This window comes from Phoca vitulina, unplaced genomic scaffold (genome assembly GCF_004348235.1).
Source record: "Phoca vitulina isolate PV1807 unplaced genomic scaffold, GSC_HSeal_1.0 scaffold19, whole genome shotgun sequence".
NCBI classification, from domain to species: Eukaryota; Metazoa; Chordata; class Mammalia; order Carnivora; family Phocidae; genus Phoca; species Phoca vitulina.
The window spans coordinates 34,626,297-34,647,524 of record NW_022589722.1 but is presented as its reverse complement, the minus strand read 5'-3'; the positions used below and the strand labels follow the sequence as shown (position 1 = coordinate 34,647,524).

Genomic DNA, 21,228 nt, shown 5'->3' with positions numbered 1-21,228 from the left:
CAGGGAGCCAGGTGGGGTGCTGGGGTCTGGGCTCGGGCGCCCCCTGAACCCCCTGCCCTGTTCTCACATCCTGGGGAGCGGAGGTAAGGCCAGGGTGCCGGGTGGGGTGCTGGGGTCTGGGCTCGGGCGCCCCCTGAACCCCTGCCCTGTTCTCACATCCTGGGGAGCGGAGGTAAGGCCAGGGAGCCGGGTGGGGTGCTGGGGCCTGGGCTCGGGCACCCCCTGAACCCCCTGCCCTGTTCCAGCCAGTGGTGGCGACGCCAGTGGGTGGAAGAATTCTTCCCGCCAGTGTCCTTGGGGGACCCAACGCTGGACATGCTGCTCAGACAGTTTGGCCTCCAGGTGGGAAGACGTTAGGGAGGGGGAGGTGGCAGGGGTGACCCTCCCCCACAGGGGTGGTCCCCGTGGACCTCCCTCAATCCTACACCCACAGGACAAGAGCCCGCCCCGAGCACGCAGCTCTGGCAACACCCTGGCCCAGGCCCTCCGCTGGATACGGAAACAGCTGTCTCCCCTGGAGGCTTCCGCCTTGCTCTGGGGGCTCCTCGCCACAGTAGGGGCCATTAGGGTCATGCAGGCCCTGCTGGGGCCCCAGCCCCCCCACTCCTCTCCTCTGGCCAAGGAGAAGCACAAGCCAGCCCCCAAGAAGGACTCTGGAGCTGCCAGCAAACAGCCCGCCCCAGCCCCTGACAACTGCAGCAGCTCCCAGAGTCCCCGGAGGAAAAAGTAGCTGCGTTGTCAGCCCCGTGTCCAGAGAGGGTCAGGTGCCCACACATCTCTGGCCTCTGAGGCAGGACACAATCCAGCCAGCGTGCCTTAGCCGACTGCCATGACAGATGCAGGTTGGGGTGCTGTCCTCTCGGGCAGGCTTTGGCCATCCTGCTGCTTGGAGCGCACACTCACCCCAAGACACACGCCAACCATGTCCCTCCCCAGCGTACCCCCTGGCCTTGATCCACAAGGCAGGCATATGACCCAGCTCAGGGTCTTTCCCAGGACATTGTAACCAGGGCTGTGGGAAGCCCTTTCCCTCTGTAAGGAGCCCAAGTCTGATGCCCCAACCCCCGCCCCTGCACAAGACGGGGTGAGGCGGACCTGCTGAGGAAGCGAGGGAGGGGGAGGCAAGATCCTGGGATCCAGGAACCAATAAAGGCGCCTCTGTGCTTGATCTCGTGTCTGATGTCTCCTCCTTCCCACTTCGCAGGCCTGAGGACAGTGGGCCTTCCCTGCCTTTGGCGGGGGACGCAGTGCAGATGCTGTCCCGCTGATAGGTGACCTGGCTTCTGGGATGCCTTCATTCTCCCCTCCTCAACCTCCCCCCTATAAAACACGTAAGGGCGTGGTCCAGCACAGCCTGGCCGACCTGTCAGCACCACACATCAAGTCTGTGAGGTGGCCAGCAGTAGAATGTGGGGCCTAGAATCACCTGAGGGCCTGAGAATTCACCAGAACCTGGCCCCTTCCTTTCCTGCTCCTGCTTCCTCGTCTCAGCAAACGACTGAAGGGCCAGGGCACTGGACCTCCCTTGGGTAGGCTGGGTACCACATGAGTGTGCTACGGGGTGTGGGTGGGGAGAGGAAGGAGGAGGCCCTGGGGCGAGGGTGGAGGAGGGAGAACCTATCTGATCACCCAGGAGTGGCAGCGGGTGTTGAGGGCACAACTCCGGTTTCTGTTGGGGTTCTGTGGTCAGTTGGGAGGTCCCTGCCCTCTGCGAGAATTCGTACCGCCTCCCCAGCCCCAACTCTGTCCTCAGCCCCCACCTCTCATGCTCTGATCCCACGGACCCCCAGTCTACCCCAGTGTGCTCGGCTCCTCCCCCGACGTCATTGAACCCCCTCCTTGACCGATTCAAACAGAACTCCGAGCTCAGTCTGTGTGCACACACAGCCACACCTGGCTTACACGGACCTGTGACCTGAGCTTTCGGCTGCCTTCGGGTGTGTTCTCACACGTGGATTCAACCACCTGTAAGTTGACTTTTGGTTTAAGACAGCTGTGTATTTAGGGGTGCCTGGGTGGCTCAGTCGTTAAGCGTCTGCCTTCGGCTCAGGTCATGATCCCGGGGTCCTGGGATCGAGCCCCGCGTCGGGTTCCCTGCTCAGCGGGAAGCCTGCTTCTCCCTCTCCCACTCCCCCTGCTTGTGTTCCCTCTCTCGCTGTGTCTCTCTCTCTCAAATAAATAAATCTTTAAAAAATAATAATAAATAAATAAAATCTTTTTTTTTAATGCATAATTCAGGGACACCTGGGTGGCTCAGTTGGTTGGGCCTCTGCCTTCAGCTCAGGTTATGATCCCAGGATCCTGGGATCGAGTCCTGCATCAGGCTCCCTGCTCAGCAGAGAGCCTGCTTCTCCTTCTGCCTCTCCGCCTGCTTGTGCCCTCTCTCTGTCTCTCTGTCAAATAAATAAATGAAATATTTTTTTTAAAAGACTATAAAAAGTGCATAATTCGGTGGCTGTCAGTGGATTCACAAAGTTGTGCATTCATCACTTTAGTCAATTTTAAGACTTTTTCATCCCCTCAAGAATCCTCGTTCCCGGGGCACCTGGGTGGCTTAGTCGTTAAGTGTCTGCCTTCGGCTCAGGTCATGATCCCAGGGTCCTGGGATGGAGCCCCGAGTTGGGCTCCCTGCTCCGCGGGAAGCCTGCTTCTCCCTCTCCCGCTCCCCCTGCTTCTCCCTCTCCCGCTCCCCCTGCTTGTGTTCCCTCTCTCGTTTTTTTCTCTCTCTACCAAATAAATAAATAAAAACCTTTAAAAAAAAAAAAAGAATCCTCGTTCCCCTTGGCTGCCATATTCCAACTCCTCCCCCCATGCCCTGTACAACCGCTAATCTACTGTCTCTCTCAGGACACTTCGTATGAGTAGAATCATACAATTTGTGCCCTTTTGTGTCTGGCTCCTGTCACTCAGCATCATGTTTTCGAGATTCATTCAGAGCCTCACTCCTTTTTATGGCTGAATATCATTCCATCGTATGTTTATACCACATTTTGATTATTCATTTATCCACCGGTGCATGCTTGGGTTGTTCCCACCTTTTTCTGGCTGTTGGGAATAACGTAAGTGAACATTGACGTAAAGTATCTGTTTGAGTCCCTGCTTTCAATTATTTCGGGCCCACACATAGGAGTGGACGGGCAGGATCTGGCAGCTCTACGGTGAACTTTCCGAGGAACCAGCAAACTGTTTGCTTTTACATTTCCTCCCTCCAGGCATGTACCAAGGTCCAAATTTATCCACATCCTCACTAACACTTGTTATTTCCCCTTTATTGATTTATTTATTGGGTAATAATCACCCTAATGGGTATGAAATGGTATCTCATGATGGTTTTGGTTTTGCATTTGCCTAAAGACTAATGATGTTGAGCATCTTCCTGTGCTTTTTGGCCATTTGTATATCTTTGAAGAAATGTCTATTCAGGTCCTTTGCCTATTTTTTAATCGGTTATTTGTTTTTTGTTATTGAGTTGTAGTTTTTTAATATATTTTGGATACTTATCTCTCATCAGATATATGGTATGCAAATATTTTCCCATCTGTGGATTGCCTATTCACTCTCTTTATAGTGTTCTTTGGTCCCCAAAATTTTTAATTTTTATGAAGTCCAATTTACCTATTTTTCCTTTAATTGCTCGTACTTTTGGTGTCATAGCCAAGAAATCATTGCCAAATCCAAGGTCATAAAGATTTCCCCCTACGTTTCTTCTAAGAATTTTATAGTTTCAGCTCTTACATTTAGGTCTTTGATCCACATGGAGTTAATTTTTTCATGGTGTGAGGTAGGGGTCCACCTTCATTCTTCTGCATGTGGACGTCCAGTTTTCTCAGCCTCTGTTTGTTGAAAACACAGTGCTTTCCCCCATTGAACGGTCTTAGCAACCTTGCCAAAAATGAACTGACCATATAGGTGAGGGCTTATTTCTGGGATCTCTGATCTATTCCATTGGTCTATGTATCTGTCTTTAAGAGGGGACTACAATGTTTTGACTACTGTAACTTTGTAGTAACTTTCAAAATTGGGAAATGCAAGTCCTCCAGCTTGATTCTTCTGTCTCAGACTGTTTTGGCTATTCAGAGTCCCTTGAGATTCCATATTAATTTTAGAATGGACTTTTCTATTTATGAAAAAAAATACCATTGGGATTTTGATGGGATTGTGTTGGTTCCGTAGAGTGCTCTGGTAGTATTCTCATCTTAACAAAATTCAGTCTCCCAACCTATATATTTTAATTTTCTGTCTTCTATTTAGATCTAGCAGGTTTGTTGTTGTTGTTGTTTTAGATTTAGCAGGTTTTAGCAATAACTCTGGAGGGTTCCATTTATAAATTTTAAATGCCTAAAATATTTTAACTGCTTTACAATTTTAAGATATTTGTTAACCATTCAGTCGTCTGACCTAACAGTCTTTCCAAGCTTAAAAAAAAACATAATGAATGAACATATAAATGCAGTGAGCCAACAATTCTCTTGAATGTCCCTATACCACGAATAAACTAAGACTGACCGCGGCCAAATCCTTGGCCTGGCCTGGCTTGGTGAGGACACACTGTGCCTAGACACAGTTCTGTTTGAGGGCCTACTCCCAGCTTCAAATCTGGAGTCCAGGGTGGCCAGGTTAGAACACGGGCCCCATAGCTCCCGGAGTAACACCACGTTTCTCCCCTTTCTGGCTTCCAGAAGGAGAGGTGGAGGAGGTGTGTTGCCTCCTGCCCAGATTCATGAGAAGGCAGATCCCCCACCCACAGGAAATCTGACAGGACACCTAAACCCCTGGGGTGCCCAGGACCCTCGTGAATCCACCCTCCCGATCTATATTCCACCCCCCACAAATGGTAGTCTCACTAATACAAGGCAGCCATTCTACACTCCGCACAAAAACCCTCGCTCACGCCAAGGTGCAGAGGCCCCCCAAATCTGGTCCATTCCTGCACCCACATCAATTCCAGGTTCCAGCTTGACACCTACCTTCCCTTGAGCTCAGTACAATTCCGTCTCGAAATTCTGCATTTCACATGCTAAACTGTGAAGTTAGCCACCAGGAAAGAAGCCAAAAACTGGTTGGAGTTTGAAGGACCACAAGGAAAAAAATACAGGTTGCGTCTATTTGAGCCCCTCTGCGTCTGTCTAGAGAGGGACGCCGGCCACTAGCCTTGGCAGTTCGCAGGCAGCCAGGGTCACCTGGAGCATTCCCTGGGCCCCTGGGTCCTGCACCGGCAGCCGCGCCCTGTGGAGGTCAGCTCCACTCACACCGCGCTGGCCTGCTCATCCCGTAGCAGAGGCACGGGGTGCAGCCTTGCGCTTAGCCACGTCCCGTTCCAGAGAAGCACTGCTGTGTCTCGGGGAAGAAGTATTGCTCCCTTAAGAACCACATTCCACAATGCAGCCTTAGCCAGTGTCACCAGAACAGGCCACAGCAGCGTCACCGGGGGGCCCTGGGCGCAGGAGTGACAGACACCCGGGTGCCCCAGACGGCTCCTGGACACTCCAGCAGGCTCACCACGGGGGCATCGTCCACAAGCTGGCACCATGGCTGGGTCTTCAACCGTCTGCTCCATCGTCCCAGCCGATCCTTGAGTCAGGGTCCCACACAGCAGCCTCTGCTTTGCATCTTTCACTCTGAAGAATGGCTTTGGCCAGAGGCAGTGTTGAGCAGGGTACCCTGGTGACGGGCGTTCGCGAGGCAGTGCACAGCGATGCTGGAGGAAGCACAGGGGACAAGGACAGCACGTCCAAACGCACACAACAGGGTGTCCATGATGACAAATCACTGCCCAGCATCACAGACAGCGCCTACCATGGTGGCTGACCTGCTGGTGGCCCCGGAGTTTGGTGAGAAAGCTACACGTGCTTGCACTCACAGGTGGCCCCCACTTCTGCCCTCCGGAGCCCGGGCAGCAAGCGTTGTGGTTCCCCCAAAAGGAAGTCTACTGGCGTCCAAGGACCAGGTCATCGGGTCTCAGGACTCCTTTACATTCTTAAAAATTATTGAGGACCCCAAAGGGCTTTTGTTTATGAGGGATATATCTATCAATATTTACCACGTTGGAAATTAAACTGAGAAATTCTCAAGGGAGCCTGGGTGGCTCAGTCGGTTAAGCGTCTGCCTTCAGCTCAGGTCATGATCTCAGGGTCCTGGGATCGAGCCCCACGTTGGGCTCCCTGCTCAGTGGGGAGCCTGCTTCTCCCTCTGCCTGCAGTTCCCCTTGCTTGGGCTCACACTTTCTCACCCTCAAACAAATAAAATCTTAAGAAAAAAAAAAAAGGAAGAAAGAAAGAAAAGAAACAGGACGGATTGGAAGGGTGCTGGAAGGCTGAGCCCCAGGCCTCAGGAATAGGCAGAACCAGTCTGCTAGAGCAGGAGGAGGGCCACCTGCAGCAGGGGGAGGGTTCAGGGGCAGGAATGCCAGCAGGCTGGAGGAGAGCCAAGCTGCCCCAATGCCCTGGAGCTTCAGGCTCCTGGAGCCCAGTGAGGCCTGACAGTCCCCTGGGTGGACGGAAATATGGGACCTTGGCTCCCACTGCCCTCCCCCTACCCTGGGGCTTTTGGAGGTGGCCTGGTTATGGTCTGCAAGGGGCACAGAGAGGGTCTGGGGACCCTGGGACAGGAGCAAAGATGGCCTCTCCTACTCTGCACACTGGGGAGCCTCCTCAGGGATAGATCAGGATAGTAACTTTGGACCCAGAGAAGCAGCCTGCTGAGCACCTCCCTTCCCCACCCCAGCCTCTTTGGAGAAGGCAGAAAGGCCTCAGGACACCCTCAATGGCCCGTCACCCAGGACCCTTCCTTCCAGCCTCTCCAGCGCCCCCCTAGCACCCCATGATGCAGCTCTAGGGAGGGACCCCCTCAGCACTCTGCACCTGCCTTGCCTGAGCTCACAGGCTGAGAGGGAGTGTGGAGGAGGTCCCCCACGCCCGGGGAGGCTGCCCAGGGCAGGTCGCAATCTTCCAGAAGGAAGCACACGTGAACTGGTGGCCGGGAGCAAGTCTCTGACACATTTGAGCCCGTGCCCTCCTGACGCCAGCACTCAGCAGGTGCGGAGGTCCACGGGAGGACCAGGGCAGTGAGGGCAGCTGCCAACGCCACCACGTCCAGCGGCCACACCAGGAGAAATGGCAGATTCCAGGTCTGGGGCACCTCTGTGGTGAGCCGGGAAATCGCCCCTGCTGGGGAAGGCCACAGAGAACATGCTACTGCCGGTAGACCCATGAGCTCACCCCTCCCCATCTTTGCAGTGTGCACCCCACTTGCCTTCCCCGCTCCCAGAAGCTGCTCCAAGAACACAGCCTTGAGATAGCGATGTGGTGTCGAGCCCCTCCGCATGATGTGTGTGACTGGACCCCATTAAGGCCTCTGTACACACTTTTAAGATTCCATCCTTGTTTAAGGAGGCTCTACACCCAACGTGGGGCTCAAACTCACAACCCTGAGATCAAGAGTCACACGCTCTACCGACTGAGCCAGCCAGGCGCCCCTAAACTTTTAAGACTCTAGCGGGCAAATGCAAAGATCTACTTGTCTTGTGACCGCCCAAGACAAGCCTTGTAAGCTCCCTTGCTCAGAAACCTGCCACCTACCCATCTGCAGTGGCCTGTCTCTTCCATGACTCCCTGCCCTCTGAGTATGAAGGCTGGTTGCAGGTTACAACTGGGAAGCTCCCGAGGGGCTTGGGAACAAACAGCTGCCCAACAGATGTGCACATCAAATCCCTGGAATTTGTGAACACAACCTTATTTAGGAAGAGCATCTTGCAGATGTATTAAGTGAAGGATCTGGAGATGAGATCATCCTGGGTTACCCGGATGGGCCCATCACAGGGTCCCTATAGGAGCGAGGCAGAGGGGCGCCGACGGGCGGAGAAGCCGTGTGAAGACAGCAGAGAGGCGCAGTCACAAGCCAGGGGACGCAGGCAGCCCTGCAGCTGAAGAGGCAAGGAGGGACCCTCCCTGGAGCCCGTGGAGGGATCACAGGCCTGCCCAACACCATACCAGGATCTGACTTCTGGCTTCCAGAACTCGGGAGAATCCATTTTTGTTTTAAGCCACCATTACTCACCATGTGTGGTAATTTGTTACAAAAACACAGGGAATTACCCACTTTGGGTGTCTTGTCACACCAGACAGTGGGATACCCACCAGAGACCATTGTCATGTCAGGAGGACCTAGGAGCCATCAGGAGGATCTGGAAGCTCCACCCCAACCCTGGCCGAGGAGTCCGAGCACCAGCGAGGGTGGTCACCCAAGCACGAATATGCTGAAATCTACACATTCTTAACACAAAACAGACAAATGGGGCGCCTGGGTGGCTCAGTTGGTTAAGCGACTGCCTTCGGCTCAGGTCATGATCCTGGAGTCCTGGGATCGAGTCCCACATCGGGCTCCCTGCTCAGCAGGGGGTCTGCTTCTCCCTCTGACTCTCCCCCCTCTCATGTGCTTGCTCTGTCTCATTCTCTCTCTCTCAAATAAATAAATAAAATCTTTAAAAAAAAAAAAACAGACAAATGGATCACCTTTGCATGGTGCTAGGAGCTAACTCTTGCAAACTGTAAGTTAAGAGGAGGACTGGAGCCTTCACTCGCCTTTCCTATGGGAACTAACCAAATAGCACTTCTCCCTACTGCCTGGCTCTCTCTCAGATGAGTGAGAAGGGTGGCCGGGGGGCCGGAACGTCACCGCTCTGCCTTCTCATGTTCTAATCTGAACTAGGTGACTTCCAACAACACAGCTTATGCCGACCCGATCAAGAATATGCACAGCCTCTAAAGCACTCTTGCCCCTGACAGGCCAAATCTGAATCTGATTAAGCCTCTCTATGCATTTACCAATTAGCAGGAAATACCCAAGAAATGTTAACACCACAGGGATGCAATTAGCAAAACATCAACAGAAGGAAACTCCCTGAGACAAATGATCACTTTCTTCCAAGAAATAAGCTGCTAGAAGGCAGGGAGGAAGCCAGCGCTAAACCGCAGCATTGAGGGACATGTACTGGGCGGGGGGGGGACTCATACGAAGGAGGTTATTGGCTAACCCAAGATGTGGGCGCACCTCGGGGCACGGGGAGGGCCCTGTGGGGCTGCTCATGCCTTAGGTTTGCTGCACTTAACCCATGCATCTGTTATACGAGGAGGTTTTCTGTAATCTGTTTTTCTAGCTATCGAATGTTTTGCTTCATCTTGTTCTTAGGGACATGGAGCCCAGAGCACTTGGTGACTGTTTTGAGAATGTGAGGACAGATAGGGTGACCCCAGGTTCTGATGCCAGAGCTGGAATGGTGAGCAACAGGTTTATGGTGGCAGGCATGACGGGACACACGTGTCCGAGGGGCCACGTCCTGCCTCCCTGCGCAGAGTGCCCTGTTGCCACGACAGGCCCCCATCTCAGTGAAGCTCGGGCTCACAGGCTGCTTCAATGTCTTTATTGGCACTGGGCAGAGTGGTCAGGGCAGGGAGCGTTGACTTAGGTGTGCATGGGAGTCCCGGGACAGTGGCCGTCCCCTCGGGCACCTGGCCAGGCTGGTCACCAGCTCAGCACACCAGGGCAGTACTTGTCGATGAGGCCCTGGTAGTAGGGCCGCAGCGCGTCCACATCCGGCAGTTCGGGACTCTTGGTGTAGAGGTCAAATTTGCTGCAGCAGGGGAGGGACCGTGCCCTGTGAGGAAGCCCCCGGCCCCTCCAGTCCCCTCGTCCCTCCCTCCGCCAGCCCCCCACAGGGATGGCCATACTTAAACTCCTGCACCCAGGGAAGCATGGCCAGGTCCTGCTCACTGCACAGCCGCCGGTAGTCGCCACCCGTGTGCCAAGGGTAGAAGGAGTGGAATCGGACCATGTAGAAGGCCTGAGGGCAGAGGGAAGCCACGCCCAGCACGCTCCAGGAGGGCGGGGCGAGAGGGGCGGGGCGGGGGCGGGGCTTGCCGGGCCGGGGCGGGGCTCTTGTCTTGGGCCCTCCCCTCCACCTACCTCTGGGGGAAGAGAGAATTTGTTGAACTTCATCATCTGGTACATGTACTCTGTGGGAGACACGGTGTCACCCCCGGGCTCCCAGAGCCGTGGCCCCCACCGTGGTCCCCATCGTCCCCACGGCCCGCCTAACTGGCCTCACCGTCATGGCCCCAGGACATGAGGACGTTCTCCAGGCCGCAGTGAGGCTGGTACATGCCGAGCTCCGTGCTGCAGGGAAAGATAGAGGGTGAGGGGCGCGGGAGCAACGTGGGGAGGAGGACCAGCAGCGGGGGAGCAGTACCTGTATCGAGGATCCTGGAGGTCCGGGTTGTCCTGGAAGGTGGAGTCACAGAAAACCACAGAGGCCTGGGGAGGGCAGCCAACTGGGAAGGTGTCTCCAACGACCGCCCACTGCGGACACGCAGCCACGGTGGGTGTGACTGGCCTGCCCACACGGCGGGTTTCCTGAGCCCAGGCTGTCCCAGCCTCACCCTGCTGCACCACCCCTCCACCCCTGCCCTTACCTGGGGCTCCCCTGCCAGAACCAGGACCTTCCCCAGGTCATGCAGCAGCCCCACGAGATGGAACCAGTCTGGAAGGGAGAGGGACAGAGCAGGCTAGTGCCTGGGGGTGGCAAGACTGGGGCAGAGGAGGAGGACGGGGCTTGGGGCTCAGGGGTGAGGCCAGGAAAGGGCCAAGACCCATTTGCCCTCCCACTGCAGCCCACCACGGGAGGGAGGTGCACCCTTGTCAGGGTGAGCTTTCCGGATGCCCTCAGCGGTCTGGAAGGCATGGAAGGAATTGGGGAAGTCCACATCTGGGTCCGACTCGTCCACCAGCCTGTCCAGCATGTCCACAGCTTCCAAGACGGTCATTTTCTTGTAGGAGAAGCCACCAAACTGGGTGTGCTAGGCCAGGAAGGGGAGGTCAGCATAGCCACGGGGTTGGCTAGATCAGGGCCCAGTCCCTCTCCATCCATCCATTAAGCCTGGGGAGGTGGGGACTGGCAGCAGAGGAAGCTGCCAAGTACCTTTTTCCTGACGAAGTCTACGGTCTGCTGCGTGTGCATAAGCTTGTACGTGGCAAAGACACGGTCCAGGAGTGGGCCAGACTGCAAGCCAGAGGGTTAGCCAGGAGGCTCAATCCCTGCCCTTCACACCTGTGGGGCCCACTGCTCCGGTCTCCCAAGCTTGGCCCCAAAGATATGAATGGGGGCGTCCAAGGGCGGACCTGGAGCTGTACAAAGGGGCAGGTACTGCCCTCTCCAGAGAAAGATGGGGCTGGGGTGGGGTTGGGGCGGGGCCGGGGTGGGGCCCTTACCGTGTAGTTGCGGAAGCTGCCCTTGTCTTTGGCTACCTCTGGGTCCACATCAGGCCGGTAGACCAGGGAAGGGTCTGGGCCCTGGTTGGGTGGGTGATTAAACCCATTTCACCATGATGCCAGCTCCATGAGGAAGCGAGGACATCCCCATGGGGACACCAGAGCCTAAGAGGTGGATCAGCAGCGAGGCTGGCAGACAGCAGGGCACAGCCCCTCCCAGGCACACCGGCCATCAGAGGCAAACTCGCTCTGGGTGTCCTTCTCTGCAAAGTGGATGTCAGCCAGATGCCTGCTTCCAGAGTGATGCAGGGGTGCACGGGATGCTGTGTGGGGGCGCACAGCACCAGCACCCGGCATCTCCTCAGGACCTGGGTCTGCAGGGAGCCCAAGGGTGGGGCTGCTGACCCTTGCCCCAGCTAAACCTAAACTGCAGGAGAAAGACAGGAAGGAGGGAGCCCTTTGACCGGGACCAGCAGACTGGCGGGAACCAGCTGGGAGAGGGTGGGGGGCTGCCGCTCCTTCCCATGAGGGACAACCAGCCCCTGGGTGAGCAGTCTGTGGGGCCACATCTACGCTGGGTCTGGAGTACTCACCACAGCCACCTTCATCTTCATCTTGAGGGAGTAGAGTTGGCAGGTGGGGGAGAGTCCCACGGGCTGTGTGCCCCTATATATGCCCACAGGTTACATAAGAGACCGGACACCACCCAGCCCCTTGGCCTTGGCCCTCGGTAATGAGTGACCATCCACCGTCCTCCTGGCCTCAGAAGTTAATGTGTCAGCACAGAAGCAGCTCCCAGCACCCCGACCCAGGCCCCAGCCCTCTGTCCCTGACTTCAGCCTCCCTGGGCGACTGACCTGTTTAGGACTGGAAGGTTGGAGTGCGCTGCCAGCCTCCTGCGCTTCCCCCAAGGGTTTTAAACACCTCCCAGCCCACAGTAGGCCCCTCCCAACAGGTCATGCAGACCCCAGACCCCACCCATCAGCTTCAGGCCCTTGGGATTCTGGGAAGGGCAGGGGCTTATAAGAAAAGTTATTCTGACACTTGCTAAATGGGAGTGAAAGACTTTATTCACCACTATTGCAATAGGGGAGAGAGAATCCGACAAAAGTAAAGACAGCCAGGGACTGACTGCCAGTAAGCAGAGTGGGGTCAGGGGATGGAAAATTGCTAAGGGCTGATATCAAGGGTGGGGGGATTCTTGCTAACCCGGCTTACAGGATTCTTGCTAAAAGGCCAGCCAGGTGATCAGATCTCAAGGGCGGGGGTGGGGATTCTTGCTAATACTGGGTGAGGCCTAGAGGAGCCGCCTGGCTGGTTTGGTCAAGGGTGGGCTCTTTGTCTGGCATTTGAGGTGAGAGGCTCCATCCGGAGTCAGGGCAGAGATGAATTCAGCCGGCACTTACTGCATGGACCCGAGCTGGGCACCAAAGACGCAGCAGGGACCTGACTGATATATACACCTTCCTGGGAGCTGACATTCCCCAAGGAGGAGGCAGACACACAGCAAAACAAGTCATTGTCGCCTATGGGAAAGGCCGGTGCTCTTGAGAAAGACAGTGGGGGGTCTGAGTATGGTCAGGTCTGGGAAGTCTGGAGGTGGCCCGAGGGCAGTGGGTGACACTCAAGGTGTCAGTCTCCACCTGGTGGTGTGCGGGTCAGAGCACCTACTCAGCTTCACTGAGGCAAGAAGGCTGTGGGGGTGGGGCCCTGCTCCTGCCTGTGCTGAGAATAAACTGGGGGGGAGTGCTGGGGCCCCCCACTTAAAATGGCAAAGTTCGGGGGGCACCTGGGTGGCTCAGTTGGTGAAGCATCTGCCTTCGGCTCAGGTCATGATCCCAGGGTCCTGGAATCGAGTCCCCGGTCGGGCTCCCTGCTCAGCAGGGAGTCTGCTTCTCCCTCTGCCGCTCCCCCTGCTCATGCGCTCTCTCTCTCTCTCTGTAGCTGTGTGTCTCAAAGGAATAAATAAAATCTTTTAAAAAATAAAATAAAATAGCGAAGTGCAAGCTGCCTTCAGGACTCTCCCAGGGCTTGACACGTGCTGTCATCTGCTTATTTTACCTTTGAGGTTCTTCTCCTTCTGCCTCCTCCCACTAGGATGTCAGGTGGGGGGGTAATCGCTAATATTTCTCGAATGCTCAGCAAACAATGCTGAAGGGATGGAGGGAGCTCCAGGGAGGTGACTGGAGCCATCACCCCAAAAGCAGGTGGTGGCTTGGACAGAAAAAGGAGAAAATGACCAGCCCACAGCATTTGTCTGAGGAAGATGAGGCTGGTGGGTGCTCTGGGGGAGCTCGGGTGCTGCCACTGAAAGTCCAAGTAGGGCATCAGGTCGGTGGCCCCGGCGTGGCCTGGAGCTCAGGGGCCGGGTGGATGCCACATGTCACGGCACAGGGATGCCTTGAGGTCAGCAGTCCATCCTGCTTTGAGGAAAATCCACCCGCACTTTGGAATGGCCCAGCAAGGGTACAGGGCATGGGATCCTGGGGGTCTAGAAGCTCTGACCAATTGGACGGGACAGTGTGGGGGGTGTTCTCGGCAGAAAGAACATCCTGTGCGGAAGACCAGACCACACACAGGCCCAGGACTGGAGCCTGGGGGGGGTCTTGGCCACGTGGCGCTCCTAACTGTCCAGCTTTGACCCTCCTAGACCCCTCCTCTTCCTCTCTCCCTGGTCCCCCTCGCCAGGTCCTCACTGCCAGCTCTCCCTGCCTGCCCTGCTGACACCCTTCGGTGGCTCTGAGGCCCGGCCCACTGGCCTCTCCTGCCCTCACTCACTCACGCTGGTTCCAGCCTCTCTTAGCTGCTTTGGGGGGGGCAGTCCCCAGCCACACCCACTCCTCCTGTGGCCTTGGGGCCTTGGCACTCTCAGCTCCTTCCCCCTGGGACCCTTGCAAACCTCAGACCTACGCTTCCTCCAGGCAGCCTTTCCTGCCTGCCTTGCTCTGCGTCCCACACAACACGGACCACTCTCACTGCAGGGCAGGAACCCGCCGGAACTGTCCTCACAGGGCCTAGTGGAGGGAAGATGCCTTACCTGGCCAGGTGATTCCCAAGCCAGAAGAGCAAGTACGAGGGTGGGAGCCCAGATGGGAGTTCCAGGAGCCTCCCACCCTTGGGGGGCCCAGGGTCTCTGAGGGGCAGGCCTGCCAGCAACCCAGAGCACCCCTGATGTCTGTGGCTGCGGTTTCTGCTTCTCGAGGTGGGAGAAGGATAGCGCTCTCCTCACAGGGTGACCGACAGATGTTGACAGATTAAGTGCTGTTATGAGTGTTTGCCGAGTACTAGAAACCACCTTTCTCTTGGGGCACCTGGGGGACTCCGATGGTTAAGCATCTGCCTTCGGCTCAGGTCATGATCTCAGGGTCCTGGGATCGAGCCCCGCATCGGGCTCCCTGCTTGGCGGGAAGCCTGCTTCTCCCTCTCACTCTCCCTCTGTACTCTCCCTCTCTCAAATAAATAAACTAAAAATCTTTAAAAAAAAAAAAAAGAAAGAAAGAAGGAAAAAGAAGCCACCTTTCTGAACGCTGGGTCACGCCCATATGACATGGGGGTGTCAGTGATGAGGGACTAGCAAAGGCTCAGGGATCACAACACGCAAAGGCCCGACCTGGGGCGATATACACCACAAGGGGCCAGAGATCCTGTTCTAACCTTTAAAGGGCAATCTACCTCCCCAAATTCTCGACAAGCCTGCTCCAGCCTCCTGCTGTCCCTGTGCCTGCCCCCAGTGGGTCCCCAAGCTGGGCAGGGTGGGGTCAGGGAGACTCTGTTGCCTGCGGCGCCCCCTACCCTTGTCTGGCCCTCCCACCCCACTTGAGGTGGTGATGGTTCTGACCTCATTGACCAATTTGAGCTGGGAGATCTTGCCCCCACCCAGCCCCACCCTGTCCTGAGGGATGGGAAGGGGCAGTCTGCTCTGGGCTGCCCGGCCCCCAAATGCCCCAGTGTGCCTCCAGAACCTCTACACCCTCTCCCAGGCTCCCCAGCTACCTGGCTAGAGATCCAGGGAGGGGTCTCCATTTTCACCTGGAGCCCTGAGGCTCCAGAGAACACAGCTCCCAGCAGACCTGTCCTCCATTTACCCTGGCCCTGGGGACGGGGACCACAGTGGGGCCCTCCTCCCTGCCGCCCTCCCAGTCTCAAGGGCACAGGGAGTGGAAAGGCTGGGGACCTGGGACAGGCAAAGTGTGCATGCCCAAAGCCAGGGTTGAATCTGATGCTGTCAGGACCGGGGCGATGGGGGTGGGGGACGGGGTCATGCTGGGCCAACTGGTGCTTGCCCAGCATGGCCCTGGGTATTCAGGACCCTGGCTTCTGCTCCACATCCTTGGGCGGACCCTGCCCCTCTGAAACCCTTTTCAGGGGTACAGACTCTGCCTGCAGATCTCCTTGGGTCTACACATGTGCGTGGGTTTCCGCGTCCAAAGCTATTTAAGATTGCTTGCTACAGAAACTGGTGGGGGTGGGGTGGGGGCTGGGTGGGGGCTGGGGGCCCAGATGCAGCTCTGGGGTTGAGGTGCAGCATCCCAGCGGGGCCAGGCATGGTTATGGCCAGCTCCGCGTCAGCCGTAGCTGTGGGGGCTGCTGGGGTCCATGGGGGCTGAGTCCCGTGGGCCGGCTGACCCAACCAGCTGCCAGAGGCGGTGGCTGAGGTTCTGCACCTGGCAGGTGCCCAGCACACAGCCCACCCGCAGGAGCTGGGCTCGGGGCCTGCGGGGGCCCAAGTGCCGGCGGGGGCCGTCCCGGAGAGGCCGACCCGTAGCGGGGGCTCGGCTGGCGCTCCTCTGTGGCTGGAGGGCCTGGTGTAGCTTCCAGACCACACGCCGAGGTGCAGGGTGTCGAGGCTTCAGGCCACCGGAAGGGGTCCTGGCTGGGGGCTCCCTGCAGAGGGGAATGGAGGAAGTAAACCTGATGGCCCAACCTTTCGGGGACCCCCCCAAACCCACCCACTTTCCCCTCCACACAGGCCTGGGGTCATTGGCAGGGGAAGCCCAGGGTCCCTTTGGAGCTCCGGGCTTGGGTCCTGGCTCTCAGCCACCTCAGCAGCCCAGGTCACATGTCCATTCACCTGTGCCTCCCTGGGCAAAGGGCAGTGCCGGCCTCTGTGGGTCACTATGTTCATGACCCGTGTGACCCCCCTTCCCAGCCCTCCCTTTGGGGGGGGTGGGGGATGGTGGGCAATCCTGGGGATCCCTCCAGCCTCCCCTCTCCTAGCCAACCTCTCCTTGAGGGGGTTGCTCTACCAATGGGGGAGGGGAGGGCCCTAGGAGAGAGGCAAACAAAGAGGGGCCTCTTGCCCTGCTCAGGGTTTGCTGAAGGCATATTTTCTGGCCCTTGATTTAGGAGGTAAGCCCTGGCAGTGGATGGGGGTTTCCCCAATGCTGGAGGAATAGGAGGAGGGGGGTACGGGGAGCGGAATGGAGGGGGCCCTCCCCAGGCATTCTGGTTTCCTTCCCTGCGGGCCACGGTTTGGGCTGGTGTGAACCCCACTCACCTGGGTGGGGCAGGCTGCTGGCTCTGGCCCAGGCTGTGGGACAGCGTGCCTGGGAGCAGCAGGTAGAGGAGGCTGATGCAACCAAAGGTGACCGTCAGGAGCCGGGCCATGGCAGGCGGGGCTGGAGGGAGTGTGAGCCAGGCAGGTGTGGGGGACTGACGGCCCTCACCTCCAGCCACCCCTTTCCCTGGCCCATTGGGAAGCCTTGGTGATCAGGAGCACAGGCGTGGGGACAGGCAAGCTCGTACCTACGTCTGTCGGCGAGTAGGTGTCAGGCGAAAGGCGGCCAGTAGGTCTGCTGTTGGCTGGGCGGGGAACACCTGGTGGGTGGGGCACCTCCTCAGTCAGTCTGTGGTCTGTGGTTGGTCGGGGTCCTGCTTGGGACCTGGCCTCAGCACCTCCAGAACTAAATAGTCTTTCCAGGAGGAGGCGGAGCCGGATGCTCCAGCTGGGCGGGGAGCCCGGCCCTCCTGCTCCCTATTCCTGCCCAGCCCGCTGGGTAGCACGGAGGGTGCAGAGAAGGGGGGTAGCCTGACAGGAGCCCCATCCTGCTGCGAAGTGCTCCGACTGGCCAGGGACCCTAGCGGCTACCAGCCTCATCTATGGCGCCTTCTGGTGGAGAACACTGTCCTGGAGCCTGGGAATCTTCCAGGCTGAAGGAGTGGGTGTTGGGGCTGCAGTCAGCTAGACCGGGTCCCGCCCCTAGGTGTCTGCCCTGATGAGCGGCCTGGGGGGCCTGGCTAGAATCACTGCTGGAGAAGAGCAGCTAGCTAGTCAGTTCCTCACAGAGGTGATTTGGAGACCCTTCCTCCAGACCCCCTCACAGCTGTGTTCTGAAAAATCTCCACCCTCTTTTCCCCTTTTAATGAAGTATTAAATGGTTTTTGTAAGAAATTTAAATAAGTAAAAAGTGAGACCCCTGCAATTGCCACCCACTGTGGATTCTTCTGGGTGGTCACCACATTCCTGACTTTCTCTCACACACACTAGTGTATTTCACTAGGGGCAGGTGGTGGTGTGCGTGTGTTACACGGGCATACGTAAGTAAAAACATATATGAAGAGAGAGACCGCCATTCTTTCTTGTGCTTGGCCCTCCTCCAATGTGTAGGACTTCTGTAACTTCTTAATTGATCTTTTATTAATGAGCAATTAGGCCATGTCTGGTCTTTCCAAGAGCAAGAACCCTTGTATTGTGAGCTCAGAGAAGTGTCTGGATAGGATACTTTCCTAGAAGTGGAAATTCTGGTTGAAGGTGAAGCTGTGTGTTGACGGATAGTACTAGCCGTTCTCCACAAAGCTTGTGCCGTCCACTCTCAGCTGATAATGGGCTTGGCTTTAGCCATTCTTTGGGTCTTTGTCTATCTGAGAAGGGACAATTACCCCATCCCCCCCCCCCCCCAGATGCTTCTTTGATCATCTGAGCATCTCTGTGTCCATTCACATCTCCTCCTGTCTTAGCTGCTCCAGTCCTGTTCCCTCTGTCAAGTCATCACGGATGACCTGGTCGCTCTGCTCCTGCTGCACACGCAACGGAGCTCAATAAACATTTGCTGGGTGAATAAATCAACAAGTGTGGAACGCATGACATATTAAAGAGCTTGGTTTACATCCTGAAGAAGGGAGGGAAGCATCAGCAGCTATTCCGGTTTCTATTTGTTTATTTATTTTTACCACCTGGGGGAGGAGAGAGAGTGAAGCCATCACATTTATATTAGAAAAGTGCCTGGGGGCGAGCAGACGGGTCTGAGAGAAACTGAGCAACTCTGGGGGGCAGGCGAGGAGGGTCAGCCCTCCTGTTTGCTGATGCAGGGAGCCCCTAGTGAGAGAGGGTAGGGCTTGGCTGCCTGGGGTCATCCTGGCCGAGGTGTCTGGCTGCCCTCTAGCCTTGTGGGCCTGGGGCTGAAGGGAGGGCCGACCTGGAACACAGATCTGGGAGTTTCACAGATGGCAAGGCTCTGGGAGGCGAGAGGTGTGGTGAGCTCTGCCCTCAGACGGTGCAGACAGAGGACAGAAGCCGCATGCCAGCTCTGGAGGGACACCCAGGGAAGGGGTGGGCAGAGGACCCCCAGGGCAGCCTGCCCCCTCCCCCCAATCTGTCCACCACAGTCGCCAGTGCCGCCTTTCCAAAACTCGAAGGTGATTGTACTACTCACCCCTCCAATAAAGAAAAAATTAAATCAAAATTCCTTGCCTCTGCAAGATTTTTTAATCTGGGAAAGTGAAGGTAGACCTCAGTGCAGTTCACAGGCCTGTGGGTCACTGCATTCTTTCAGAATACCTGCTGCCACCATGGGCCTGTGGTCCTGTCTCCCCCCCAAACCCACAGATGCATGGGGTGTCCTCTGGCCCCCAAGTCTCAGCCTGCCTGTTTATTTTGCCCCTGTCCCTGCTGACTGGATGAGAGGCCCCCTCTGTGGCCCCACAGCCCCCTGGACAGCACATCTTGCAGTCCTTACTGTCTGTAACGGTGTGTGTGTCCTCCAAGGGGAGACCGGGGCTACCTTCAGTTACGCTCAGTTGCAGGAGCTGCTGGCCTGTGGAATTTCGCAAGAAGCCCAGAGGTTTCCCTGGCGAGTGGGGACTGGGCCACAGGAGGAAGGTGGTGCTGGTGACGTTGGAAGAATGTTTTAGAGAAGAAATTTGTGTGGGGCAAGAAAAGCGAGGGTGGAGGCTGGCTGGGCAAAGAGCTTGAGGAGAGGTTTTGCTTGAATGTTTAAGGTGGGGAGATTGAGTTTAATCCTCATGGCCAGGATCTGTAGAGAGGGCACGAGTGAGGATGGGGGCCACTGATAGGGAACAGCAAGTGGGGGGGAGGAGGGTGGGAGGGGCAGAGCCTCAGTGGTAACTGTGGAAGGAGGAGCTGTGGTGTGAGGGGGCAGACTTGGGGTTTGCTAATGCAACACAAGGCCTTCCCTCTGATGGCTTTGTTTTCTCTATAAAGGAGGGGCAGTGGGGTCATCTCTGAGACATAGCAGGTGGGGTCAGAGACTCCCCGGACATCAGCAGGCTGGGAAGTGGGGGGAATGGCCATGGTGTCATCATGGCCACTTTGCACTATGGGGTGGTGCAGGACTGTGCGTGGCTGGGGTTTGCCAGATGAGGACAGCGAAAACAAAGTCAGAGAGGCCAGGGGCTGACAAGGACATGGGCAAGATGAGAGGTGATGGGAGCCACAGTGGGTGGGGGTAAAAGGCAGGAAGGAGGAAGCCAGGGAGAGTGACTCCCTGTAAGAGGGCTGAACCTGCTGGAGAGAGGAGGTAACAGGGCAAGCCTGGTGCCCCGGAGGAGGTGACACGGACAGTGCAGTGGTCAGGAGACTTGATGATGAGAAACTCAGTGGGGATATCATGGTCTAGAAGGGACCCCAAACCTACCCTCGACCCTAAGGCACCTCTGAAAGGGCTGCAAGGAATGGGCTCCTAAGGGCATGAGGGTGGGGGAGTGGGGCACAGGGTCTCCACAGTCTCTGAGGGACAGCCAGCCCTGGACTCAGGCGCCAGGCCAGAGGATTTGCCAGGGACCCTGCCCGCCCAGGCACAACTCGACGGTGTGGTCGGTGTGGTAATGTGGTGGTGAGGACCTTTTTGGGTATAAGTGACAGAAACCAACTCAAGCCACCTGGGGCCAAAAGGAGGGCTTCTCAGCCTATGGGCCCAATACCCAACAGAAGCAGAGGTGTGGCTGGGCCTGAGCCCCAGGACCGGGAGCAGAGGGAAGGGAGCGCCTGGTGGGATCTCTGGGTTCAGTTTCATTCATTCTCCAGCTGGCTCCTGCAAGGGAGGGGCACATGGATGTGGGCAGTCTGTTCCTTTCTACGTTCTTGTGCAGCCAAGCATTGAAAAGCAAGCCCAATCCTGCCAGCCCCCTCCCAGCTGATCAGTGTCGTGGCCCGAGGCTCCCTCCACCTCTCCAGCTCCTCTCCCAGCACGTCCTGCCCTAGACTCCATGTCCCCCTCGCCCATCCCTGTGCCACGGCGGGGAGGCCCCGGCCGGTCCTCGCCCCTGAGGGTGGTGCGGCCAACTCCCAGGCACCGCACCCGGCCTCCAGGTGCTCTCGGCTTAGGACGCTGCTCTTCACAGCGGGACCGGCAGCGCACCTTGTTAAAGAACACCCCACCCAAGGGGGGCCCGAGCTCTCCTCGGGCCGCGAACCCCAAGGGCAAGTCCTGAGTTCTCGCCCGCAATCCCCAGGTTGGCAGCCCGTGAGGGGACGGCCCCGGGCTCGTCCTGTGCCCCAGGCTTGGGAGATCTGGGGGCAGTCCCGGGCCCTTCTGCCTTCCTCCAAACTGGCAGCGCCGGCGTACAGCGGGATCCCCGGGAGCTCCCAGGAGCGAGGCCCGGCCAGTCTCCACCCCGGCGTAGGAGCCCGGAGCTCCAGGCCACCTCCGACCCCGGCCGCGCCTGCCGCTGACCCGCGCGAGCCGCCGTCGCTGTCAGCGCCCGGGGGGCGGGGCCGGAAGGGGACCC

The 21,228-nt window shown here is 57.3% G+C and overlaps 3 protein-coding genes across 5 annotated transcripts in view; 1 reads left to right on the top strand and 2 right to left on the bottom strand.

Annotated features, from left to right (window-relative positions):
• LMF2 (lipase maturation factor 2) overlaps window positions 1-1,947 on the top strand; it is a 5,667-nt gene extending 3,720 nt beyond the window's left edge. The window contains exons 13-15 of one of the 3 annotated variants that reach the window (XM_032416786.1): window positions 246-342; window positions 434-1,529; window positions 1,857-1,947. In XM_032416786.1, coding sequence (XP_032272677.1) covers window positions 246-342; window positions 434-730 — 394 coding nt within the window. In that variant the 3' untranslated portion in view covers window positions 731-1,529; window positions 1,857-1,947. The other 2 variants (XM_032416787.1, XM_032416788.1) reach the window with 2 other exon arrangements.
• Window positions 1,948-9,519: 7,572 nt separating this feature from the next.
• On the bottom strand, window positions 9,520-11,887 carry MIOX (myo-inositol oxygenase). Its single transcript, XM_032416773.1, has 10 exons — window positions 11,856-11,887; window positions 11,263-11,343; window positions 10,973-11,053; window positions 10,688-10,850; window positions 10,467-10,534; window positions 10,244-10,353; window positions 10,103-10,170; window positions 9,961-10,010; window positions 9,726-9,838; window positions 9,520-9,628 (listed from the first exon to the last, which is right to left on the bottom strand). The coding sequence occupies exons 1-10, from the start codon at window positions 11,874-11,876 to the stop codon at window positions 9,520-9,522; spliced, it is 864 nt and encodes a 287-aa protein (XP_032272664.1). The 5' UTR covers window positions 11,877-11,887.
• Window positions 11,888-15,827: 3,940 nt separating this feature from the next.
• ADM2 (adrenomedullin 2) lies at window positions 15,828-17,126 on the bottom strand. The gene is made up of 3 exons (XM_032416453.1): window positions 17,008-17,126; window positions 16,760-16,880; window positions 15,828-16,146 (listed from the first exon to the last, which is right to left on the bottom strand). Exons 2-3 carry the CDS (start codon window positions 16,867-16,869, stop codon window positions 15,828-15,830), a joined length of 429 nt encoding a protein of 142 aa, XP_032272344.1. The 5' UTR covers window positions 16,870-16,880; window positions 17,008-17,126.
• Between the last annotated feature and the right edge of the window lie 4,102 nt (window positions 17,127-21,228).